At 38.1% G+C, this 27,896-nt stretch overlaps 1 protein-coding gene across 4 annotated transcripts in view; it reads right to left on the bottom strand.

The window, feature by feature from the left end:
• Window positions 1–27,200, bottom strand: part of Rbbp5 (RB binding protein 5, histone lysine methyltransferase complex subunit) — a 36,104-nt gene extending 8,904 nt beyond the window's left edge. For 3 of the 4 annotated variants that reach the window (XM_020184282.2, XM_074048522.1, XM_074048523.1), the window contains exons 1-12: window positions 27,031–27,198; window positions 15,917–15,942; window positions 14,929–15,101; window positions 7,311–7,451; window positions 6,388–6,550; window positions 4,964–5,073; window positions 3,453–3,572; window positions 3,214–3,367; window positions 3,047–3,118; window positions 1,978–2,095; window positions 867–936; window positions 250–479 (exon numbers count right to left, since the gene is read on the bottom strand). In XM_020184282.2, coding sequence (XP_020039871.1) covers window positions 250–479; window positions 867–936; window positions 1,978–2,095; window positions 3,047–3,118; window positions 3,214–3,367; window positions 3,453–3,572; window positions 4,964–5,073; window positions 6,388–6,550; window positions 7,311–7,451; window positions 14,929–15,101; window positions 15,917–15,942; window positions 27,031–27,049 — 1,396 coding nt within the window. In that variant the 5' untranslated portion in view covers window positions 27,050–27,198. Of the gene's footprint in view, window positions 1–249; window positions 480–866; window positions 937–1,977; window positions 2,096–3,046; window positions 3,119–3,213; window positions 3,368–3,452; window positions 3,573–4,963; window positions 5,074–6,387; window positions 6,551–7,310; window positions 7,452–14,928; window positions 15,102–15,916; window positions 15,943–27,030 lie in introns of all 4 variants that reach the window. The other variant, XM_074048524.1, reaches the window with a different exon arrangement.
• Between the last annotated feature and the right edge of the window lie 696 nt (window positions 27,201–27,896).

Genomic DNA, 27,896 nt, shown 5'->3' with positions numbered 1-27,896 from the left:
ACCCCTTAATTCTGAGCTATGTGTCAGAAGACAAAGTATGTCATCTTAGGCGAAGTACTGAAAGGCAAAATTTCCCCATTTTAAAAGAAGTGAACATGGATGCAATCATTGCAAAGCTATAAAGTGCTATAAAAAAGACTGGTAGGAAATTCCTTTAAGGTAAAAATCACTCAAACAGGAAAGTGCCAGTTTGTGCTGGAGAGTAAAAGGTGGAGCCTGCGGGCATAAGGATGGAGAGGTCGCTCTTACCATCATTTGGCACTCCTTGCAGTTCTATATTGGTGGTTTTGGGCTTCTTCTTTGGTGGCTGGGACCCATCTGCAGAAGATTGCCTCTTCTTCTCTGAACTAGCCCCTTCGTCCATCAAGGAGGTTTGAACTGCATCCGGTGGGGGGCCATAAGGATTTTCTTCTGGGTCTTCTACCTCAGGGGCAATGGGTAAATACAACAGAGCCTTTGAATCTTCCAGCTCTTCATCACTATTTGGAACAGGATCAGACAAGGGATTGGAAAAAAGAGGAGATAGTTGCTTAAACCATGAGCCCTTCCTCTAACACCTATATTAAGCATACATAACAAGTGTGGATCTAGAACTTTAAGAAAGTCAAGATGAACAAAGGAAATCAGAAATTAATATAATCATAAATGGAACAGATTAATTATTTCAGTTTCTTAAAACTCTGTATTAGGGAGAAAGGAAGGGAAAATAGGACTAGAAAAGAAAGACTACATTGCATTTCTTGTACAGCAAAGGAGTTCTCTCTTTCTGCTAATAAGGAAGTGGGTTAGACAGACGGCCAGGGGAACCAAGCAGTGCTCCACCAGAAACAGGAGGAACGTTCCACCCAGCCTTCCCGGAAGCTCACCTGCTACAGAAGGCGGCAATGGGGTCCACACTGGTGACATCCACTTCCTCATCTTCTGCTGCATCAGCCCCTGCAGGACAGAAACACAGGAGAGGTTTGAGAAAAAGTGGGAAATTTCTTTTTGAAAAATGACATTCATAAGCTGAACTCCAGGGGATACAAAGGAAGAAAACCAAATAGTTTATTTACTTAAGCATTTAACAGGGGCTGAATTTCCACCATAAAGGCATTGGGAATTATGATGATCAAGAAATCTGGGAATGGCTCTTTAGTAAATGCTTCATAGTCTAAATGGCAGAAAACTAGCACTTTCAATTTGGAGACAACTAAACTCAGTTGGGTTCCTTCATTCCTAGTACCATGAAGGCCAGGAATCAATGACGCATGGCATCAATTACAATGCCAACTGGGCACAGTCAGCATTCACACTCACAAGTCCCTACCACGTAGAAAGCCCTGTGTTAAGACACCTTGAAGATAAAACATCCAATCTTTATTTTCCAGGAGGTCCTGTCTAGAAGTTCAGAAGATGAGATGAAAATAATAATCACAGTCATAATTATAACTTAATATAGAAAATAACATTTGGGCACTTATTATGGGTAAGGCATATCCTAAGTGCTTTACATAAATTGTTTATTTATTCCCTGTAACCCTAAAAGGCAGAACTATTCTTACCCCTAAATCACGTAAGAGGAAATTCAAGTTTAAGTATTATGGGTAAGTATTTTGCTCAAAGTTATCTGACTTCAGAGCCCATGCTCTTGACCTTTCTCTTACTAGCAAAGGAGTGACAGAATATGGGACACAAGCTGAGCACTCAGTACCTGGGTGCTGTGCTAGGTGCTGCATGTAAGCCCTCAATCATCTGCAGTTAATCAAGAAACACAAGTGAAATGTCAAGAGCTGCTTGAGCCCAGTAACGCTGCTATAAGCCCTTAATTAATGTTGTATAAATTAAGACTCCCCAAACACTGTGAAAACTGTATGCTTAAAGAAAAAAAGTGACAGATTAAGTGCTGAAATAAAATTTGTAACTCAAATTAAGAATATTAAGTAAAGAAGTCATTTCTCCTTTTGGAAAATACTGTCTGCAATTGAGAAACATTACCTGTTTGCTCAGGCTCACTCTTATCTTCATCTTCAATATCAAACTCTGATTCTCTTTCCTCATATTCTACATTTTCATCCAACTCTTTGAAATCTGGTGCGAATGCACTCCAATTTTCCTATACCAAAACAAAGTGCACTGCTTCACCACATGAGAAAGCAGTAACCAGACATTACTAAGTGAAAGATGTGAGCATGAAAGAGACTCAGAATTCTAAGTTTAAATTTGGGAGGTAAGGACTGGAGGTGTGGCTCAAGTGGTACAGCACCTGCTTTGCAAGCACAAAACCCTGAATTCAAACCCCAGTCTCACCAAAACAACAAAAACAAAACAAATAAATCTGGAAAGAAAGAGTAAAAATTAAGTATCTAAGGTTTACTATCTTAGGATATTTCCTATCTAAACATTTCAAGTTATTAACTGTAGTTCTATCATAAATAACTGCTTCTTTAATCTTCTTAAGATGTTAATTTTAAAGCCAGGTGATGGTGGCTCATGCCCGTAATCCTAGCTACTCAGGAGGCAGAGATCAGGAGGACTGAAGCCAGCTCTGAGCAAAAAATTCACAAGACCCTATCTTGAAAATACCCAACACAAAAAGGGCTGGAGTTGTGGCCCAAGTGGTAGAGTGACTGCTTAGCAAACGTGAGGCCCTGAGTTCAAACCACAAAATAAATAATAAGATGTAATTTTAGGGTAAAATGTTCAATTTTCTTATGAGTACAGTGATTACAAATTTACTTTAAAAGTGTTCAAATTAAAGCCAAGATATAAAACAGAAATTAAGCTGAAAATTTAAAAAGATAATAAAAAATATAGTTCAAATAATCAAAAAATGTAACAGAAAGTACATTAGACTTTTTCCATTAAAACAGAGCCAATAAACCAGTTTAGGACCAAGAACTTCCCACCAAAATAAAATGAAACTCAAAATAATTAACTTATTTAATTAGACTGCAAGAATGATATGTAAAAGAAAGCAATTAAGGTAGTCATTAGCTTAATATGTGTGAAGGTCTTTGACAAAAAAGAAGGGATATCAAAGGAGGTCAACCAGAACAATACTTACTACTTGATTTTGGGCCCAAATGGATACCACTCCGCTAGAAATGGATGCTATGATGGGTCGCACAGGGTGCCACTAAATTTTAATGAGGAAAGGAGAATTGCTTATTAGAACATATTCGAGATGTTCTGGACTAGGTAGGTAACAAAGCAATGCCCTGCTCTACTCACAGCTACATCCAGGAGGAGCTCTCCTCTCGTCCCATGGAGGATCTTCACCAGGTTGCCAATGCTCTTCTCCCAGATGTACAGGGCATGCTGCCGGGCGGAGCCTGCCACTATGTATTCCCCATCCCCAGAGAAGCAACATTTCTTCCATGGGGTCCTAAAGGACAAAGAAAGTCCCCAAGGGGAACTGGAACTTGAACCCGTGAAGAGCTACCACGTAACTTCCAGGTTGCTGTACATACCTATTCACCAAGTCCTGTAATTTTTGCATGGGTTCAGGCTCTCCATCTCTTCCACAGGTTAAGATCTCTCTGCCATCATAAACTCTGATTATCCGATCAGCTGTGTTGATTAAAAAGCAGCTACAGAAAGGAGAAAAATACCAACAGCACAGGTCAGAAATCTGTTTCTGTTAACATTTTCCATTACTACCAGTTACTTACAACAGTACCACACAACAACTAATTAACTGGAAAGAAATTCAGTAAATATCTTAAGACTAGAATGCTTATCTTCTTGTCTCCTTCCAAAGCAAATGAGGTGAGAATACACACTTTATTCTTCCTGTGTACCCGTGAACTCAACATGTTAAAACTGTCAGTGTTTAACCGAGATTTGAGATTTCTAAACTGAAGCCAGCTTGCTAATCCACAAACGTATATAAATACTTCACTTCTTTGGTCTGTTTTATATACAGTATGTTGTTCTTAATGAGTTCATAAACTAAGAATGTCATCTGAAAATGTCTCACATTTTTTTTTACCATGACAATGAAAATCTTAGAAATTCATTTAAAATATAAGTCATTCATTACTTTCTTACAGAGCCTAATGACTGACTTTTTCTTAATTCAAGAGCATTCTGAGTGGCTGGGGGTACGGCTCAGTGATAAAGAGATTGCCTAGCATATATAAGAGGCCCTGGGTTCAAGTCCCAGTACCATGAACACACACAGAGCATTTTTGACCATCAATGTCCTCTAAGTACATATGGGTGTTCCTAAGCAGAAAAGGATGACTATGACTATCATTGCTGTCTGACAGCCCATTTCTTCTTATTTCTGTTAATATATCTACATCAACTGGGTAACCAAGCTTATCAGAATAATATCTGAAATTAAAAAGGTAAACAGGTTTTATATAAATGCATGTTCAATTACAACTTGAACTTTATGATGTCAGTCTGATTATAAAAATATTAGGGGATGAGGGTTTAGCTCAATGACAGAGAATTTGACTAGCATGTGTTGAGGCTCTGGGTTCGACCCACTGTTAAAAAGACAAAATAAAATTTTTAACTTTTACCTAGTGCTTACTATAAATGTGACTATGGACTCAATGAGGGAAATTTTATGAAACCAGATATTGAAAGTTTCTAATAATTTCAATAATTAAAGTTCAATATACACAAAAAATTACAAATCTCAATGTGTTCTTGCATTCTATTCACTTTTAAGCCTGCTCTTAAAAAAAGGGAAAAAAAAAAGGATTTCACTAGGCATGGTGGCATGCACCTATAATCCTAGTACTTAGAAAGCTGAGGCAGGAGGATCACAAGTTAAAGGCTAGCTTGGGCTACACAGTGAAAACCTATCTTCAAAACAAAAACAGACTGTAGGTATGACTCAAACAGTAGAGCACCTGCCTAGTAAGCACAAAGCCCTGCGTTTAACCCCCAGTACTGCCAAAAAGAAAAGAGGACCCCCCCCCCCCCCGCAAACCTAAAATAAACCAACAAACAAGGTCTCACTCACCTTCCTTTCCGTGCAAACTCAATTGACTTAATGGCTGTGGTATTGCTTGTTCCAGTTGTTACTCTGAAGGAAGCAACAAGATCCTGAGAATCCGTTTTTAGGACCAAAATCTAGTTTATGGGGAAAAAAAGTATTCTGATAACTAATAATAATATGATTTGGCTTCTGTTTCTAAAATTGTGCAGAATCTGAGTAAAAATGCAAACATCTCTAGTCCCATATACCCAACCTGATTAACTGGAATTACCTTTTACTTCTTCAAATAAAAGACAGAGTCTTAATGATCTATTCTTTTTTTTTGGAGTGGGGGGAGGTAGTACTGGGATTTGAACTCAGGGCCTTGTGTACATGAACCCCATCTGCAGCTCTACAATCTATTCTTAAAATATGATGTGTAACATTATTTAGAATAGCTAAAAAGGAGAAGCAACCGAAGTATGTATCAACAGACAAACAGTACACAAATGTGTTCTAACATCCACAATGTTACTGAGCCTTGAAAAGGAGGGAAATTCTGACACACGCTACAGCCTGAATGAACCCTGAGGACAGTATGGTAAGTGAAATTATGCAAATGGGAAAATACAATATAATCCCACTTATACAAGGTACCTACAGTAGTCTGATCCAAGAGACAAAGTAGAAATGGTTGTCAGGGACTATGGTTGCCTGGGAAGCTACTACTCAAAGGACACAGTGTTTCAGTTTTGCCAGATGAAAAGAATTCTGCAGAGGATGGTGGTGAAGGCTAAAGATACTTAATACCATTGAACTTCACATTCAAAAATGTTTAAAATGAGAAATTTCATGCTATATGCCACTTTCTAAAGTAGCCATGGAATTATACTAATCCATGTGCCCCAATCCAAAAGGAAAAAAAAAATCAAGGCACCTAATGAACCCACAAACTCTAAAGCACACAAAGAGCCCGAACTCTCCCCTAACCTGACTTCTTACTCCACAGAAAAACCCTACAACAATATGTCCCACGAGGACCTACACCTTCCAAACATTCCAAAAGGCAAGATCAGAAGTTCACCAAGAAGGAAAAAAGATAACAAAATCTTAGTACCACAGGTTAAACTAGCCTGCTTTATACAATGTTTTATACAACTAAGTATTAAGACATTTTCATCAGCAATTCCAGTTGATAATATGACGTCTAAGATTTATACTTTCATAGTGGCTCTTTATTACTAACATCTAGTAAAGGCCCTTCCTTCCTTTCCTAGGCCAAATAATCTCTGTCTACTCTAAATACAAAGAACAGAAATTATTATTAAGGCATGAGAGAAAAACAAGCTACATTTGCCATAGGCAGGAGCCATGCTTACCCCAGGAACAGAAGAAATTTCAAAATGAAATGAGACAATTCACAAGATGCCCAAGGCTTATTTTGCTAACTGCTAGGTCTCTTGGCTTACCTTGCCTTTTGCATTTCCTGTATAGATATACTCCCCTCGCCTATCAAAAGACGCCACCACGTTCAAGTCAGAGTCATCATCTACCGGCAGAACAACATGCTTGGAATCTGAAAGGGTCAACATGACAGGAGCAGATTTCATGGGGCACACGAGAACCTTGTTCCTGTTTAAAAATACGAACAGCACATCGGCTATTGCTTTGGTATCAGCAGGCTGTTTACCTGTCCTTTACCCCTGATCCCTGTCCACTACCCTCACGGACTCTCCCAACTCAAGCAAATATGAAGGAGTGAAAAAGCACAAAATCCACATGTGTGATAACAGGGAAAAGACCGAGTAAAATTATGGGACCCTATTTTGAAACAATAAAGTATAATCAGCAAAAATAAAGATGCAGTAAACTAGTAAAATATGAAATGAGGTAAAAAACAAAATACTGATTACAACTTTCTAAAAAAATGTGTGTTTATGTATATTGAATATGAACTGAGCTATGGGGCACTATGGAATAAGCTTTATACTTACAAAGAAGTTGATACAAGAGTTCCCAGAGAAATGAAAACAGCTATGTCTGGGGAATGGAATGGTGGATAACATTTTTCTTAAATGTAGTTTTAATACTGAACTGTTTCCCCACACTAAAGTCTAAATAATCTAGGAAGGGAAAAGCCAGTTGTCATACTTATTCCTACCTTAGCCCATTTCCAGGCCTTGATATTGACCAGATTGTAACTGTATAATATAGGAACTATCACCTTAAAATATATTCAGTAGAGCCAACTTAGATAGAAAAATGATTCTGTAAAGGTTTGATGAAATGTGTGCTTTTGCCTCCCAGATCCTTAAACTAAAATTGTTATAAGCCCAAAGCTGATCCATACAGAGTTAAACCCCACCCCAGAAAAGGAATATCTTAAACATACTGATCTCGTGGATGATACTGGACTTTTAAGATGGGTGAAGGGAATCGAAACCTCTGGTCGCAGTCGCCCGAAAGAACATCCCATTGTGACACTATGTTATCAGTGGAAGCACTCACAAGCTTATGACCATCTCGACTCCAGCTAGGAGATAAAAAAAAAAAAAAGGATTACTTTGCACATACTCTAAGTGAAGTATATCATACCACTATTATGCATAAAATATGGGCGCTACCCACCTTGTCCTTAGTGCAAAGGTCAACAATTTTTTGGTTTTTTTTTTTTTTAAAGTATATTCAAATCTACAACAAACTTTCACAGCTAACCAATAAATATGTTTTCATGACATTTTCTTTTCTTTTTTTTGGCAGCACTAGGCTTTGAACTTAGGATCTTATACTTGCTAGACAGTCTTTCACTGATTAAGGACACATCTGCAACCCTTTCTGCTTTAGGTTATTTTTCAAATAGGGTCTCACATTTTTTGCCCAGGATGGCCTGGGATCTTCCTGATCTTAGCCTTCCAAGTAACTGGGATGTCAGACATGAGTTTCCATGTATCCGGCCATGACATTTCCATGTCTAGTATTATCTCAAAGTCAAAAGTCCCCAAATCAGCTGGCCTTTAAGAGGTGATTAAAAAAACAGGGATTTTTTTTGAGGGAGATTATAGGGATGAAGTATATCTCAATTTTCTGAAGTTGTCCCAGAAACAGCACCAACACAGCATGAACAAAACAAAAAGAAAGTATCTATTATTTTAAAATAATTAAGAAAGGAAGGCATAGCTCAAGTGGTAGGACACCTGCCTTCTAAGTGTGAAGCCCTGAAGTGAAAACCTAGTCTGGCCAAAAAAAGGATCTCCTGCTAAGCAGAGCTAAATACCCTAGCTATAAGACATTCTATAAGACAAATACAAAAAGACTCTGAAAGGTGAAGACACCAGCTAGAGACTGCAGAACCTAAGGGACTAATGAAAGTGAGTTCCCTGGATTTTTTTTGCCTCACATACCCTGGACTGGGTGAAGCAGAAGCCAACAACCTGGTAATACCAAAAGGAGCACACACAAAACCCTAAGAAGATCCTGCTTTTTCTAGCTGAAGGACCAGGAAAGGACAGCCCAGCAAGACAAAAAACATTTAGAGAACAATCCAAAAAACTTCAGTCTCCCCACCTCCCCTCTCCCAAGAGGGTCAGCAAGATCTGAACAAGCAACTTCCTCCCTTATCCAGCTGTAGCAGGACATCCTGGCCCCTCACTAGGGGTGTTGTCAGAGACTGCAGAGTGGAAAGCAAGGCTTTCATTACCACCAACAGTAATGAGGTCTCACCATCACAGTGTCTGTGGAGGCCCTACAGGAAGAAAGAACAAGTCAATCTTGTCCTTCTCAGACAGGATGGTAATAGCAGAGACCTATGAGGGACCACTACTTCCAATTCCATACAGCAGTCTCTGCAAAGGAACAGAAGATATAAAGAGGAACCAAATGGGAATTCCAGAACTGAAAAATATAGTAACAGAAATTAAATATAGTAGCAAAAATTAAAAACAGATGGAGTCAGTGGTCAATGGAGAGGAAAAAAAGGAATGATCATAAGGAAGATAGAATTTAAAAAAAAATGGCAAATCTGAATTAAGAGAAAACAGACTAAAAAATTTAAAAAGGAAAGAAGAGGGGGAGGAAAGAACAGACCCTCAGGGATCCGTGAGAATGTAACAAATGACCTGTCATCAGAGTCCTGGAGAGAATAAAGAGAATGGGGCTTAAAAGTATTTAAAGAAATATAGCTGAAAAGTCCCCAAATTTGGCAAAAGATATAAAACATACTGATTAAAGAACCTCAGTGAAAGGGAGGGGGTGGGGGCAGGGGTGAGAAATGACCTAAGCATTGTATGCACATATGAATAATAAAATAAATAATTAATTAATTAAAAAAGAAGCTCAGTGAACATTAAACAAACTGAGTCCAAAGAAATCCATTCTAAAACATACAGAAAAAATTCTGAAACTGAAGACCAAGGAAAAAATCTTGAGACCAGCAAGAGAAAAATGATGCCTTATCTACAGAAAAGCAACAATTTGAATTATAGCAGAGTTCTCATCAGAAACCAGAGGTCAGATGGAAGTAGCGCAACATTTTTTCAAGTGCTGAAAGAAAATAATTTTCAAACGAGGAACAAAAGGGTAAATCGAGACATTCCCTGCCAGCAGACCTAAAAAAACCCAAAAGATTGGCTAAAGACAATTCTCTAAAGAAAAACAAAAAGATAAAGAATATTAGCACATTAGGAAGGGGGAAAGTATAATGAAAACAGTATAATAACATGTACATAAAATAACTTTTTTTTTCTTGCGTTTTGATGTTTGAAGAAAAATTGGTAACACTGCCTCGTGTGGGCTACAATAAATAGTTAAGACAATTATATTTTATACAAGGTAGGGAAAAGGGACAAAAGGAAGGTGAGGTTCCCATACTTTATTTGAACTGGCAAAATGTTAATACTAGTAGACTGATTAGTTGTATTTATGTAACATTTATACCTAGTAACAACTAAAAAAACTATACAGAGAAACATACTTAAAAATACCACATATAAATCAAAATACTAAAAATCTGTTCAAGTAACCCACAGGAAGGAAAGAATCAGAGAAAGGAAAAACAGACTAGAAAAAGAAACCTCAACTAATATTTTCCCAAACTGTGAAATGAAGAGTAGTTGCAATTAAAGAATTTAGCAGGCAACATAATTTCAAAAGTAAGGCTTCTTTTTGCTCAAGCCTAAATGTTACTACCATCTAGCTGTGTGGCCCCAGGCAAGTTATATAGCCTTTCTGAGCTTCAATTTTCTCATATATAACACAGGAATGATAACAGTAGCTACCTACAGAGAACTGTTCAAAGAACTAAAGTAAATATATATATAATTCCTAGTTCAATGCCTAGCACATAGTAAGTGCTCAGAAAAAAATAATAACTATTTATATCAGAGATAAGACAAAAGTATTCCCAGACTCAGGATTGCAGGGACAGAGAACATCAGAGGTAAACAGGGGAAATGAATATGGAGGGATTAAGTTCAAGTGTTTAGGACTGCATACAAAAGTCTTCCTCTAGAACACCTACAGCCAGGCTTATACCTCGGAAAGGCAATCAGAGGATCCTTCTAGAGAATGTGAACTCCAAAGAGATGTTAAATGTGAAAATTCACAACAAAAAAGTCAGGAGCCCACCCAGTTCCTGTGGATGATAGGAGGTAAGAGTCAGGTGAACAAATAATTCAAATACACTGTAATAGGAAGCTTGTGAATAATTTATAACATTAACAAATCAAGAAAACACATTATACACATCCTTTAGAAATATGGAGATAAATTATCAAAAGAAATAGCTCCAAAACTTGAAGTGCACTGGAAATGCCACAAGACTGGGAGGGGGGAAGCTGAGGGCAGCTTTCATTGTTATTCTCCTAGTCTTTCAGCAGTTTGACTATGGAACAGTCAGCTATGACTCCACTTTACCTTCAGACCCCTCTGCTCTAAGCATTCTTTCATAGCAAGCTTGGATTTTTGTTATATGAAAGGGTAATTCTAATTTTTTTAAATTAAGTTACAAATAGAGGTGCATGCAACCTAAGAAAGGTTCTACTATTTAAAAAAAATAATTCTTGTCTAGGGATATAACTTAATAGTAGAACAAATACATAGCTTGTGTGAGGTTCTGGGTTCAATCCTTAGCACTAAAATAATAAAATTAAATAAAAATAATTCTTCAATGTCCAATTCTATAAATTCAAGAATTAAGAACTGTTATACTTTATCATGTCTGAAAGGTTCTGCTTCTTTCCAAAAGATTGATGGATCTTTACTAAGAGTGTTGGAATTACAAAGATCATTTAGGTTTTGTTTTGCAGCTCTGGAGATTGTTGAGTTTGCTAGGCCAGAGCTCTACCACTGAGCTACACCTCCAGTCCCAAATCATTTCATTTGAAAGATCACTTAGTTCTATCTGTGTCCCCCACCCTCTGGAGCTTCATCTGTTGCAAGCTTGGCAGGGACAGTCCCTCTGAGTTCTTCCTGGGCAGTCTATCCCATCCATGCCATTGCTGTTGGGGAGTTCTTCCCTATTCAGAGCTAACAGTTATTTCCCTACAACTTCTGTTCACTAATAGTAGTTCTGCTTCTATTCCTTGGGCCACTTCTGTCTTTCATGTGCCAACTGTAAAATGGTTGAAGATAGTTATCATGTCTACCTAAAACTTCTCTTGGCAAAACTTCCAGAGTCTAATATGTTCAAATATTAGATAACAATTAAAATAACAGGAAAAGTATATTGTAATGGGAATAAACCAAAGAAAAACACAAAATGTGTGTAACTTCTGATTATAACTATGATGTCTTAGTATATTCATTTGTATAAAATATTAGTAAATAATTATGAAGCATTATAATATGCAACACTATCTAGGCACAATTACTTAAAATGAGGCAGAAAAGCTTCCACTATATATTAAGAGGAAAAAAGCAAGCTACAGAACAAAATATACAATATGCCTCCAAATTTATTTAAAAACACATACATCGATATATACACTTTAATATATACAGGGAAAAAGATGCAGCTATGTTTATAAACAAAAGATATATTCCAAACTGTTTAACAGTGGTTGCCCCCAAAGAGTAGACAAAGAGCTTTCATTTCACCTTTAAAAATTTTTTTAATAATCAAGTATAGGTTTTGTGATTTTAAGAAGTTTAAAATATTGGGGGAAGTGGCAGAAAAATCTATCAGTGTTCATGTTCTTTGACTAATAACAAACTATCAAGAGTCTACTCTAAATCACAGACCAAATGCCTACTGGGCAGCTCCACTAAAACATCCCATTCATTCAACAAATGCCTAAACGCCTGTTATATACCAGCTTCAGTGCCACAAGTGGGCAAATGGCAATGAACTGACAGACGACATTCTTACACTCACTGCACTTACCATCTTCCAGGGATGATACTCATAAGACAAATTTGCAATGAAATGTCAGGAATAACAAAGACATGCAACCATGATCTCAAACTCACCATTTTCTGCTCAAACCTTACATAAACATCTTCATCCAAATCAGAAAGCTAAGGAACACCTTAATTTTTCCATTTCACTCGCACTCCTCCTTTCATTAATAACCATGACCCCTTAACTTGTACCATTTCTTGTATTTTTCTCACTCAGCCCCATTACTACTGCAACTATCCTTATCACCTCTTGCCTAACCACTGCAGTTCTCCTATCTTCATTCACTGTTACCTCTTTTCCACATCTACAGGTTGCACTAAAGAACTTCTAAAATAAAAGCTCATGATGCCACTTTCTTGCTAAAATCTTTTGACTTGATAGCATAGACAAAGTTAAGTTCAAGTGCATGAATATGGCAGACAAGGCTCTCCATGATGATCTCAGCCTACTTTGGCTCTTGTTATACCACCACCATCCAGGATCCTAAAATACCTGGCGCTCCCATCTTACCATCTGGTTTCAAGCTGACAGGCCTTTGCCTGTACAGCACCCTCTGCTTAGTATACACCTGGAAAACACCTATTCATATTACAAGTTTCACCTCAGAAATTATTGCATCTATGAAGCCACCTACTCTCCGCAGGCCTAACTGATTACTTCCTTCTTTGTACCTAAGTCCCCACTAAATCTCAAAGATGCTTCTTGGACAAGAACTGTAAAGCTTTATTACACATACCTGTGTACACACCCACCTCCCCCTAATAATCAAGAATTTCTCCTCAGGTTCAACCCCCAGCACTGCAAAAAAGAACAAAAAAATGAACAAAAAAGAATTTATTCTCATTATTTTTGTGTTCATAATGCCTAACATACTACCTAGTACACAATTCATGCTCAGCATTTGTTCAGTGAATGAGTGACTGAGAGAAAAACTTCATGCACAGAGACATTCACCAAACATTAAATAATTACATTATTATGTAACGGGGAAAATAGGAAATGGTTAAGTTATATTTCCATACTGCAAGCCCTGAGTTCAATCCTTAGAACTGCAAAAGAAAAAAATTAGACTTTGCAAAAGATATACAGCTATAAAAATGTTTTTAAGCAGGAAAAATTCTAGACACTGTTAAGAAGAAAAAAAGCAAAACATAAAATAAAATATAGCACAATTATAAACTGTTTTTTTAAAAAGCTGTATTTATGAATTATGAAAATGTTTATAGGTAGCTAGGCGAGGTGGCTTGTGTCTGTAATCTCAGCTACTCAAAGGCAGAGAGCAGGAGGATAGTGGTTCCAGGTCAGCCTGGGCAAAAAGTCCACAAGATGCCATCTCAACCAATAAAAAGCCGAGTGGGGTGGCATACACCTGTCATCATTCTAGCAATGTAGGAAGTATAAATAGGAGGATCACACAAGAGCCTATAGGCAAAATAATTAAAGCAAAAGGGTGGGGGCAGGGGTACAGGTGGCTCAAGTGGTAGAATGTCTTGGCAAGTGCAAAGCCCTGAGTTCAAAACCCAGTACTGAAAAAATAATTTATGGGGAACAGTAATTCTACTTTGTTTTATTTTGAGTAGTTTCCTAAAATGGTGAATATATATTAGTTTATTAAAAAAATACACATTTTCAGTTAGCAGTCCTAAAATTAGATTGGGATGGTGTTGCACAACTCTGATATACAAAAACCAGTGAACTATGCATTTAAACTGAATGAATTTATGTAAATCATTATCTTAATAATGCTGTTAAAAACACATGTATCTATTTAAACCTTTACTGTAAGAACGTATAAAAGAAAGAAATGCTAAGCTGCTGCAGGGGATGTAAGAGATCATCCAGGCCAGTGGTCCCATTCTGCACATCAGAGAAAAGTTCTGGCCCAAGCCACCAGTTAGTTCTTAAGTATCAAAACCTGGACTGCCACTGGGGGGCACCTCCCAATGCATGCTTTATAATGCCAGTGCTGCTTCCATTCAGACAACAGGAAATAGCTGTAATTTAGCCTTGATCTATTTCAGAGCAAGATCAAAGTCACTGAGCAGTTCCAGACAGTAAAAGTAAAGTCAATGTGAATTTGTATAACAGAAGATTTCAGCTCAATATATTTGATAAAAAGCCTTACTGACTCTATTTCAATAAAGGAATAGGTACTACCTGTGATTGCTAAAAATTACTGGAATTTAAGAACTTAAACAAGGCTGAACTTTCAAGCTTCTCTCCTAACCAAGATTTTATAGTAAATGACAGGTCAGTATCACAATTATACTACAGCTGCAATCTGCTAAGCTCTTATTTATTTCAACATTAAAATGTTCACAGAAAGACCTGATACAAATCCCTATCACCATCAATTTCTCCCTACAAAGGTGCATCAAGGACAATATTCTTATTTGGTAAATATTAAAATAGCTATATCGAGATTAGCAAATACACCCTTACCACTTATTCCCCTATCTTAACTCATATTTAACATGTTAACTTAAATATTCCTGGGGCTGGGGGTATACAGCTCAGTAGCAGAGTGCTTGCCTGGCATGTACAAAGTGATGGGTTTAATACCCAGCACCACAAAAAAAAAATTAATTAAGTAAATAAAATAAAAATTCCTTACCATAAAGAACAGACTGGATGGATGTGTGCACTAATTATTTTAGCAATGCCTCTTGTCAGAAAATCCCAGATGACAATTCGGCCATCATTACAGCCCACTGCAAGCAGTGTGCCCCACCTGTTAAAGGTGCAAGTCAGGGCCATGCTGATGCAGTCCAAAGTTCCATCGGCTTCCTAAAAATTAAAAAAGTACAGAAATATACACAATAGTGGCCAGGTATCTAAACGGCTACTTAAAATTCTCTATTATTTATGACATTTCTCTTATATTTAAATTACAATGCATGCCAAAATAATCTCTGTATGTCTTCCTACATCTTTTAAATTAGTTAAAATGAAGTAATATTGATAAAAGCTAACCAAGAATTTTGGAAACAGATGTGACCAGTCCCTTACATTACCACAATAACTTTGTACAAACTTTCTGGAGGTCAAATGGCAAAATGTAACCAAAGTCACTAAAATAGTCACACTTATAGACCTAGTAATCATAGTTCTAGGAATTTATTCCAAGAAAAATAGTTTAATAAGTAGGGGGAAAAACGTGGAATAGCCTGTATGTGTAACATTAGAAACATCAAGAAAATTATTTTCTATCAGTATCAAGCCATTTAAAATAACAACAATGACTAAACTGGAATATATCCGAGTGTTAACAAAAGCACACTTACACTTTTACTACTATGTAAAAGCATTGATCAAAATTTGAAAAGCATACAGAAAAAAAAATCTGTGCACAGGTGATGGTATCATTTGTGAAAAGCCCTTCAAATTAAATTGTGGGGTGTTTATCTTTAAAGGAAAATGAACTGTAAGACTTATAGTAAAATTTCGAATCAATATTACTATTTCCCCGCTCAAGTGAAACATTTCATTTTTATCACACACAAAAAAAGATAGGTTATATCACACTTAATACTTTTTGTCATCAAACATAATCACTAGGGAGTCACCACGATTCATAAATCATGACAAAACTATGCTCTTACCTCTGGATAGTTCTGCCCAAAGGACTCTGCAACAAAGCAAAGAAAGAGAGTTGGTGGAAAACAAACTCATACCAGTGGTGACACAACTCATGACCAAAATACAACAGAGGTTGGTCAAGTGAAGGTGGAACTGACACACTTTCGGGTGCTCTAGGAAGTCACACCTACTTTCATTATACACAGATGCTGTTTGTCTTTTTTACTCTCATTATTTCATAATTATGCAGATGAGTTTTCCTGAGGTTATATGACCTGTGACATCTCAACAAAGTGAACGCAGAAGCAGATATAAGAATCCAACCAACTTCTATTTAGGCAAACATGATAGACATTTGTAAAAATGTAAAACATTGTTATTCTATTTCAGTTTTTGCAAGCAATGTTTATACAAAACTGTAACACATTTGCAATTGTTACTTTAAAATAATAAGCTTTAAAAATGTTTAATTTCTAAATTAGTAAACATCAGTAGTAGATATAGTCCACATAAACAAAAGTTATCTTTGGGGGTAGTTTCTTAAAAGTATAAATGGATTCTAAAAACAGTTTGAGGAATACTGAGCTAGCTAGGTCTAACAACAGTCTTTCCCCACCAAATTCTTTAAGTATTTCACAACTTATTTCTGTGTTTACTAAAATGAAGAACAAGGAAAAGCAAGAATGAAATCAAATTATCTTAAGTCCCTCCTGGTCACTGAAACCTTTATTAGCACAGTGGCCAAACAGCTGTGATGACTCACTTCCCTTCCTGGCTTATACAGTCATCTCCCTTTCCCATGGTTTCAGTTAACCCACTGACTGAAAATATTAAAACAGAAAATGTAATAAACAGAAACAAACAATTCATAAGTTTAAAACTGTGTGCCATTCTGGGTAGCATGATGAAAACTTGCAACATCCCACTCCATCCTGTAGGGCTCCTTTCCTTTGTCCAATGTATCTATAAGGTGTACACTACCTGCCCTTTAGTTACTTAGTTACTTAGTAGCGACTTGGTTATCAGACTAGGTGTTGGAAGTATCACAGTGCTTGTGTTCAAATAACTCTTCTTGGACTTAATAACATCACAAAACACCAGTATGTAAGTATGTATGTATGTATAGGAAGAAACAATACATACTGGTACTAACAGCAGTTTCAGGTTGTCCCTGGAGCTCTTGGAATATATGCCCCATTGATAATCTGACAGTTGATTAAACAATTCCCTATGCTCAATTCCTTATGCAAACACTACCGTACTGACATCCCTGATGCATTTCCAATATTAAATTTGCATTTGTACATTAAATATAAACATTTCATGCTTTCATACAAAGATATGATGATATCACTTGTAAAAAGATTAACTTGAGCAGCAGCTGCATCTTTGTGTTTATTTAATTATCTAATTGTGTGTGTGTGTGCTGGTACTGGGGCTTGAACTCAAGGCCTACACCCTGAGTCACTCCACCAGCCCTTTTTTGTGATAGGTTTTTTCGAGATAGGGTCTTGTGAACTATCTGCCTGGGCTGGCTTTGCACTGTGATCCTTCTGATCTCTGCCTCCAGAGTAGCTAGGATTACAGGCATGAGCCACCAGTGCCCAGTTAATTATCCAAATATTTTATTACATCTTTTTTTTAATTCTTTTTTGGTGGGACTGCAGTTTGAACTCAGGGCTTTGTGCTTGCAAAGCAGTCTCTCTATCACTTGAGCCACACCTCCAAACAATTTTGCTCTGGTTATTTTGGCAATGGGGTTTCACAAACGATTTGCCTGGGCTGGCCTCAAATCTTGATCCTCCTGTTTCAGCCTCCCAAATAGCTAGGATTACAGGTGTAAGCCACTTCTGCCCAGCTACAGAATGGTGTTCTTTTTTTTTTTGGTGAGCGGGAGGTGGAACTGGGGTTTGTACAGGGTTTTTTAAAACCTGTACTCTAAGAACTGTAAGTCCAAGGAAATTTTCACATGTAAGGTGTCCAAATAAAATTTTAAATAAGATTTGATTTTAAACATAGGGTTGGAAACGTGGCTTGAATGGTGGAGTGCTAGCCTAGAAAATACAAAGCCCTGAGCTCTAACCCCAATACCACCAAGAGGCTGGGAAGAGCCAAAGGTGAGAGCCAAAACTTATTACAGAAAAAGACTTTTGACTGTGTTAATGAGTAAAAACATGCTGAAAAGATGTTCACTTTCTAAAAAGTAAATAAAATTTAAAGAAGTCAGGTATGAACTCAGAGGTTGAGGCAAGAAGATCTCAAGCACCCTAGGCTACATACTGAGATCCTGTGTCAAAAGAAAAAAAGGGGGAGGGGGAGAAGTAGGCCTACATGGTTCTGTGGGAAATTTCTCCTAAATTTCAAGGAGCAGAAAATTATTTTCTTCAAGATAGAAAATTATTATGCTATCAAACTATTTCTGAGCAAAAAAAATTTAGCTTTTTATAAAGCTAACATAACAATAATACCAAAACCTAATAAAGACAATACAAAGTGATTGGAAGAATTCCAATCACTTAACATTATAAATGGGACATGGTATTTCACCTTTAGATTCTGCAGACATGGAGAGCAATTTCCGGCAGTCTATATACAATTCTAAGCAAAGAACCTGAAGTTTATTACTCTTCCACGTAAGAAGGCATTATGGTAAGGGCTGGGGGAGATAAACAGGATTACAGGAAGACCACTCCATGCATCTTTACAGCACACCGCACTCTTATCACAGCTACTCAGGAGGCAGAGATCAGGAGGATCATGGTTTGAGGCCATCCTGGGCAAATATTTCTCTAGACACATCTAGAAAATACCCATCACAAAAAAAAGGGCTGGCTGAGTAGCTCAAGTGGCCCTGAGTTTGAACCCCAGTGCCATCAAAGAAGAGGGAAAAAAAAATGGTAAAAAAGCCATACAATCCTATTTGTGGATGCTGAAAATAATTTGCTAAAACTCAACAACCATTTCTTTTTTTCTTTTTTCTCCTGGTATTGGAGTTGGAACAACACAGGGCCTCAGGCTTGCTAAGCAGGTGCTCTATCACTTAAGCCAAGCCCCAGCCCTTTCTGCTGCACTATGCCTCCTGAATGCTACCATGGCTGCCTAATTAAGATTGGGGGGGGGGGGGAAAGGTCTCACTAATTTTGCCTGGGGTGGCCTTGATCCTCCTGATCTCTTCCTCCCAAGTAGCTGGATAATGGATGTGAGCCACTCTGTCTGGCAACTCTCAACAGCCATTTCTAATGAAGGGAATAGAACACTGTATAACTATCCAAATTAGTAAGAAAATGTGATAAGGTGGTTTAATACATGAAAAATGAGAACTAGGAATGCCGTTCAGTAGTAGAGTGCTTGCCTAGCACGCAGGAGGGTCCTGGGTTTGATCCACAGCACCCCAAGAAAAAAAAAGTTAGAACATTAATAGCTTTCTTTACATTGGCAGTTAATACCCAGAAATGCAAATGAAGAGCTAGGGATATAGCTCAGTGGTAGAGCACTTGCCAGGGGGAAAGAAAGATGATGCAGGAGAAAATTCCATTCATGGTGGCTACAAACATAAAATACTTAAGGAGAAATATAGTAAAGACAACCCTAGACACATATGAAAAAAAATTAAAAAATCTTATTTAAGGCCATAATATCTGAACAAATGAAGAGTAAATCTACATCCTGATGGCAAAGTTTAATGGCTTCCTTCAAAATTTAGTAAGCTTTATTTAATTCCAGATTAAATAAATTATTTAATTCCCAATGAATTAAAGTTTAAAAAATTTTTATGGCTGCTGCTATGTAAAGGTGGCATTTCAATTTTGTGGAGAATTTATTTAATATACAGAAATAAACAACTATCTAGAAGAGAAAAATGCTGTAATTCTCTCATATAACATATACAAATGAATTCTGAACAAATTTAATAAAATGTTTTCTTAAGAAAGTCTTAGGAGTGTTAGGAGACAACCAATATAATCTAGTGTAAGGAGGACCTTAACCAAGAGAGGAAAACTACAAGTGCTAAAACAGACATGCATTTGATTATATATATATATATATAAATCAAACTTTTTGCCATGCAAAAAGTTCCCATAAACTTTGGCCAAAAGATTTAGAAAAAAAAAAAATCTGCAATTCAGACAGCACAGAAAAAATGATACCTAGAATATTTTTGGTTGGTAAGACACCCAAAAAGAAATTGTAGAATAAACAAGTTATAGAAGGGGAAAAAAAAAAATCAGATAGTCTCTAAGCAAATGAAAACATGCTCAAACTCAGCTGTAGTTAAAGAAATGTAAATAAAAATAAAATGAAATGCCACCTTCATGCATCTGGTAAGAAAGTTTGAGAGCCAGCACCTATGCTGGAGGGAGACAGGGTGTGAATGTGGGCAAAGGGACTCTTCCATACACTGCCTATAAAAATGGGAACTTAAACAGCTGAGAAAAGAATCCAACAGCATCTGTTAAAAGAAAAAAACATATATAGCCTTCATCTCAACAAACCTACATCTGGAAACCAAATCACCAAAACAAATCAATGGAACTTAAGCACAATATTGACGCATTGTTTTTGGTTAAAATAAATAAATAAATTAATTAATTAATTAAACCTGGAAATAAGTTAAATGTGATTAATAGTAGAATGGCTGGATAAATTATGTCCTATTCAAACACAGTGAAATTATACTAATTCAGGAATGTCTTTAGTGTTAAGAAGTAAAAAAAGACACAAAGTAGAAGCAACAGATCTCACTTTTTTGCAAATGTATGTCATGTACAAACAAGTACATGAGCATGAAGAAAAACATGGAAGGGGATATATGGGATTATCAACAAAGAAAGGGAAAGACACATTGTAAAAAGAATTTATAGTTAGTTAAATTAAAATTTTCTATCAGGGTTGGGAATGTAGTTCAGTAGAGTGCTAGCATGCATGAGGACCTCAGTTCAATCCCTAACACTGCAAAAAAATAAGAAAGCCTGGCATGGTGGCTCACACCTGTAATCCTAACTACTTACGGGACAGAGATCAGGAGGACCAGAGTTCAAAGCCCACCCAGACAAACAGTTTGCAAAACCCTATCTCGAAAAAAATCCATCACAAAAAGGGCCGTGCTAGTAGGAGTGCCTGCCTAGCAAGTGTGAAGCCCTAAATTCAAACCACAGTACCACCAAAACAAACAAACAACAAATGTTGGTGAGGATGGGAGGCAAAGGAACCTTACACACTGCTGGTAAGAATGTAAATTAGTACAACCACCATGGAAAGCAATATGGAGGTTCCTCAAAAAACTAAAAACAGAAGTCCATATGATCCAGCGATACCACTCCTAGGTATATATACAAAGCAATGTAAATCAGATTACAATAAAGACACTTGCACACCCATGTTTATTGCAGCATTATTCATAATAACCAAGCTCTGAAACAGCCCAGGTGTCCTACAACTGATGAATGAATTAAGAAAATGTGTATGTGTGAATATATGAGTATTATTCAGCCATAAAGAAGAATGAAATTATGCACTTTGCAGGTAAATGGATGGAACTGGAGATCATCATGTTTAGGGAAGTAAGCCAGGTTCAGAAAGACAAAGGTCATATGTTTTCTCTCATGTGGAAGATAGACCAATAGGACAAATGTATACATGCCTGTCAAATACACGCATGACTATATATACATCATATATAGAACATGTTTTCAATTGTGTGGCTGTCTGAAGAAATTAGAGGAAGGAGGGAGAGGAAAAGAGAATGATAGAGAGTGAATTATATTGAAATAAACTGCACTAGTATAGGAGCAAGGCACAACAACGTACACTGAAAGCTGTTAAACAATATGGGGTAGGGGTGACAGGAGAAGGAAGAATAATAGAGGGATTAAGAAGGATCAAAGTACAATATATTTACAGGTGAAACACCAAGGCAAAACCCCTCGGAACAATGAACCCATACTCATGGGCATGTAAAACAGGTCATGTTAGGAAGGTACTACAGGGAGGTGAGAGGGCATGGAGAGGGTAAAGGGGGGTGAATATGGTCAATGTACTTTGTACACGTGTATGAAGATGGAACACTGAAACCTGTCAAAGTCATTTTAAGAAGGGGGAAGGGGAATGAGGGTGAATAATGATGGGGATGAACCTAACCAGGGTACGTGGTACGTATATATGGAAATGTCATAATGAAACCCCCAGCATAACTATTATATGCTAATAAAGAGGAAATAAAGAGACCATACTTTTGACTATATTGTAACTGCAACAAAAAGCCTCTAGAATTGTGCCTGAATTTGACCTCAAGGTTTCTACTCCAACTTAGGAAACACACCTGCCTTTTACTAAAAGTCAAAATTTACCCATTTCCTTTCAGCATGTCTTCCTTCCTCTTCAAATCCTCAGGTCATCATAATTTCATGCGTGAGCTACTTCAGGGCCAAGGAATGTAACTGAGCTATGCAGTGTAGCAAAGTGACCTACCTAAAATCTCCATCTACAGAGGGCTTTTCTTGGCACCATCACTATTCACTTCATTTGTTCCAAAAAATTATCCTTTTTGCCATAGAACCAAAAGAAAAATAAGAACATAGCATTCCACTTACCCTTTGCCTATAAAGCTCTTAGTATCACACAAAAGATATTTGAGTGTTGAATGAGTATCTCTGGGGTTACACCTTCCACCCCAAAACTTCTTCATGCTCCATGTAACATGCTCTCGTTGCCTCACTTTTACAATCTTGGCTTTCAATCACATTAGCTTTTCTACCGCTATTCTTAAAAGTCTATGCCACCCTCCAGTGTCCACCTTCAGCTATGTGCCCTCTTTTGTACATCTGAGTTTAGACAACTTTCAGCACAATCACACCAGTTTCTTCGGGTACCTCTTTAGATCCTCCTTTTCCTATTAGGATTCTTTCTCCAAACTGTCCAAGCCCCTCAAGCCTTCTTCCTTCCAGTCTCATCACATGGAATAATGCCTACTGTCTGAATTTCTTAATATGCGCCGCCTTAAACACTTGGCTGCCACAAGCCCTACAATTTCAGAGACCTTTTCTCCTAATAGTACTAGTTTTTCTACTTCATGTAAGTGTAAGTCTGCAGGAGCATTTTCCATTCTGCTTCCTCTAACAGATGATGGTTCTGCCAGTGTTTCTTTTAGAGAAATGAAACTTACAGGTGTCCTGATAACTGATGCCACTCTTCCTCCTCCCAGCACTACCACAACTGCTACATTTCCCCTGGCTCCAGTCTTGCCTCCCCCAGTAAGTCATTCACAAAGCTGTCAGAGTCAAGTTCATATGCCCTAGACCACATCGTGTCATTCACCTGCTTAATATCTTCCTTGCTAAACAGCGTGCAAAACTCCTATGTAAAGTTTTTAAAAGTAATTTCAAGGGCCTGGAATGTCACACACACACACACACACACACACACACACACACACACTCTCTCTCTCTCTCTCTCTCTCTCTCAAGCTAGGTATGGTGGTCCCTTTCTGTAGTCCCAGCACTGGAGAAGCTGAGGCAGGATTGCAAGTTGTAGGCTAGCCTGGGCTACAAAGCAAGACCCTGTCTCAAAAAAGAAAAAAATAAACAAAAACAGTTTCAATCTGGCACTGACCAGTATTTTCCATTATTTTATCTCTGGCTAATTCTCTACAGGCACCTAGAACAGGACCTCAAAGACCCGCCCGGAGCACCAGGTGCAAGCTGGTCATTTCCTGAACACAACACACACATTCATGCCTTGGAATGTTTGCCCCAACAGCAGTTCTCTCCACTGGAAGTTACTTTCTTTAACCCGTCCCTCTGGAAAAGTCCTCCTGGTGGTGTGAGGGTCAAAACCAAGGCCTTTCACATGCTAGGCAAACTCTCTACCACTTAGCTACAGTCTCAACCCTCTACTCAACCTTTAATGTCCTAAGTGGAACTTCTTGTGTAAAATTCCCCCAAATTCTACAGCCAACCCCACCAACACCACAGAATTAGCTGCTCTTTCATTTGGAGTCCCACAATGTATTAATTTATTATGATTCCATATTATACAGTTACTTGTTTATGTTAGTCTCTCCTCCTAGCTCTGTTACTTATCCAGGGCAAAGACAGTATCTTACTTTAATGATTTTCAAAGAGTAGGATTCAATCTACCATAAATGGATAAATTGATATATTAAGTCACAAGTTTTTTAATAGATCAGGAGATATCAGAGGACCCTGAACATAACAAGGATTGAGTCTAGTTATATGTGTATGTATATATAATGCATTGTGATAAAGAATATATTTCTTACTATAAGTTGTGGTAGAAATGAATTTGAAAAACCATCTTGGAGACAGGTGCTGGTGGCTCACACCTGCAATCCTAGCTACTTAGGAGGCAGAGATCAGGAGGATCACTGTTCAAAGCCAGCCCGGGCAAGTAGTTCATGAGACCCTATCTTGAAAAAACCTTTTACGAAAAGGGCTGGTGGAGTGGCTCAAGGTGAAAGCCCTGAATTCAAGCCCCAGTACTGCCAAAAAAAAAAAAAAAAAAAAGAACCGTCTTGGGCTGAGGGTGTAGCTCAGTGGTAGAGCATCTGACCAGAGTATATAAGGCCCTGGCTTGAGGGATGGGGACTGTCTTACTAACTTTGTGTCTCCAGTGCATACCACCTGATACATAACAGCAGCTCAAAAAGTGGTGGCTGAAGTACAATTAATAACTTGCCAATGGGCCACCTGAGTGGCCACATTAACAACCCATTATCATTCAGTTCCTTTATCTGGCCAGATGTCCTTTAGTATGCTCCCACAATTACATCACTCTGTCCTTCTTCTGTTTAGCTATAAGCATTAACTTTCTTACTTTAAAACTTAGTCATTTCTACAGAGCTTTTTATGTTTTGGGACCCAGACGTCTTTAGACTTGTCTAACCTTCTAATGCTAAATATTCCCTCGAGTCTTCTCTATCACTCAAGAAAAACCCTTCCTATGACCCCGATATCTCTTTCAAAGAACTAGCCTATCACCTTTACTCTTTAAAAATAAGGGTCAACCCTTGTCTCTATTTTGTCTCCCACACCTTCCTAAAATCACTATAATCTGGATTTAGCTGAGGTTGCTGAGGGGCCCAAGCTAACTTAAGTGACCCTTTCTGCTTTCAATCTCAGTTGCTCTACAACTGGTTTCCTTGGGAAGGCATCACACTAGCCTGTATTCTCCTCTACCTTGACATGGAAAAATATATAGAAGACACTTGAAATTTTGCACAGCTCACAGTAAGTACTATATAACTGTTAGCTAATTTGTAGTCATTCATTCATCCTCTTTCCCCTTGAATGTAGTTAATTATCCAAGATCCTGTCCTTGGCAATTTCCTTTTCTGCCTCTCCCACTTTCGCCCTTGGTCATGTCCTCTATTTACAACGTTTCAACTAGTCCACCTCTAAAATGATTATAAATCTCATAAATCAAACCTCTCCTGAGTTGTCAGTCCACACTCAACATATCCAAGCTGTCTTTAAATGTTCTTAAATTTTATCAATAGTACCATTATTTGTGACTATCATTTTTCATTTCACTTTCTCACTATTCTATGAAATGAATTCTCAAATTCTGTCAACATTACATTCTCAATGCCTTTTCTTTCCATTTCCTAGCTCAGACCTTCTCATCATTCATCTGCAATAGCCTCCAAACTGGTTTTATACTCTTCCAAGATTCAATTACTCATCACTGTCAGATAAACCTTATAAATCAGTGCTCCAATTGAGTTACTTACTAGGTCAAAACTCTTCGATGGATCTGCCCCACCTTCCTTAAAAATCAAACTTTCCAGCTTCGTATTCAAGAGTCTCCACAAAACAGACAACACCAAATCCATCTCTTGGTCTTCTCTTATCAAAGTATCCAAATTCTGGCCAAGCAGGAAAATTCTTTAGGTCTACTCTCACTGATGTCTTAGTTCAAACATATTCTTAGTGAACATTCCTTCACATATCTTCATACTTAATCAGTATTTTACCAATTTTAAATATCCACTTAGAACTCTACCTCCTGGGTTCAATCCCCAGCACCTGTGCATGAGCATACACACACATGCACACACACACACACACACACACACACACACCGCAGCCAACTCCTCTACTGTTTTTGGGGGGGTTGTTTTTCCTGACTGCCTTGGTTTCTCTATCCCCCAAAGCTATTCACTCCTTTGTCTAAGTGATAACACTTAGTAATGACTCTAACAGACTTATGTTCTACAATATATTATGGCTACCTACATAATAAGCTTAAACTCCCTGCTTAACAAAAAGGTCCTTAAAGGTCAAGACCACTCCTTAGGTTATCTTTGTAGCCCTTCGGACAATCAGCACATCTTCTGAGACTCTTTTTAAAAGAGAAATCTAACCTTACAGACAGTAAGTTCTGGAAAACTTCTGCAGGAGTTCCAGCAAACCTCAGACATCCCTAGGCTGCCATGCTAAAGATTATCTAATACAAAGAAGGTAAGAGGCACAGAGAAAATGACTTGAAAAGATGTCAAAAAGCGACTGCCTCTATAGTTCACACATCAGTATTTTGCACTCCATCCCTGGTAGTTAAGGATCTTAAACTGGGGATAACTGAATTCCAGTGTCAACTATGCCACTTACTTGTTTACAGCCTAGTCACGACTTTGAGCTTGCTTTCCCCACCGCCCCCTCTCTAAAATCTGTTCAATGGGAGACTTCTACTAGAAGCTAAGTTCCCTCCTTAAACATCTCGTGTTCCTATAAAAAGTTTAACCTGTCCTGGCACCAATTCCCTTGACAGGTCTTCAAAACTTCTCCCCATCCCTCTTTCTCAGATTGCAAATCCAACAACTGTGGTCCAGCCTGCAATGAGATACTTAGTACCTGCGATCCTTGTAATCACAGCTAAGTCACAAAGTGTCTGTCCTTATCAATTACTTCACAAGTGACCTGAAAGTGGCTTTGGAAAGGTGATGCAATCTACTCTAGCAGAAGCTGGGCTTCCTCCTGCTGCTGCAACTCCAAACCTTGAGCTCCCAATGAACCATCGCAGAAGAGTGTTCCTAAGGTTGCAGACTGAAGTCCCCTCCCGCCCGCATTCCCTCCTTTCCGCTACCAAAGGGTTCTCTAACACGCGGCCATAGCCTCCTCACCCAGCAACTCGAGGTTCATCCCTGCGGACTCCGGCCGCCTGGTCTCAGCTCCGGCAACAACTCCTTCTCCCCCGCCTGCTTCTAAGCCCCACGTCCAAGTCGGGGGCGCCGCGAATAGCCTGGCGCAAGCTCCGGAGACTTTCTGACTTAGAAGGCCCCGCAGCTTCCGCTTTCCTCCCCCGCCTTCCTTGTTCGTTTCCATTGGCTGTCTACCCATATGCCTAACCAAAAAGAAGAATAAACGCTCTCGTAATCGATTAATTATTACGTTCCTTAAGGTAGAAAAACGTTACTATCACTCCGAAATTTAATAAGTGCAATAAACTTCAGGCTTTTCTCTTTGGAAACATTAAGTGCAATACAAAATTACAGGCATATAGTTAACTCGCTAACCCTTTCTATGCTGTGTGCTCATCAACATTTTCCGGGCGGGGTGCCTTGGATTCTGCAGTAAAGGTTCCGAGCAGGTCCTTCCAGGGTAAGAAAGCAGGAAAGGTCGGCCCCTAGTGCCGGAGTGCTGGAGTGTACTCGTCGCCCTGTATGTAGAATAGTTACCATGTATCTGACTCCGTTTCTTGAAAATTTCGCGTTTGCAAAAATATGCTACTGATGCCACTGAAAGGTGCGATTAACATTTTTAAGCCTTTATTTAAGGTTTTATTGTATATTCAGCATTGATTAGGACATTGAAAAAGAACTGGAGAGGTGGACTGAGTTCCTTAAAGCTCAGTGGGACAACGTTGATGAGATACACAAAGCTAATTAGCGATCGGCCGAAGGTAACGGAGGAGCAAGTTTATATAAACAAACTCCTGCTACTGATGCGGTGACCTACCGCAAAAAGGACAGAATGGCACAGCCTCACC

This window comes from Castor canadensis, chromosome 11 (genome assembly GCF_047511655.1).
Source record: "Castor canadensis chromosome 11, mCasCan1.hap1v2, whole genome shotgun sequence".
NCBI classification, from domain to species: domain Eukaryota; kingdom Metazoa; phylum Chordata; class Mammalia; order Rodentia; family Castoridae; genus Castor; species Castor canadensis.
Note: the sequence above shows the minus strand (reverse complement) of the source record. Positions and strands in the feature narration are given on the sequence as shown.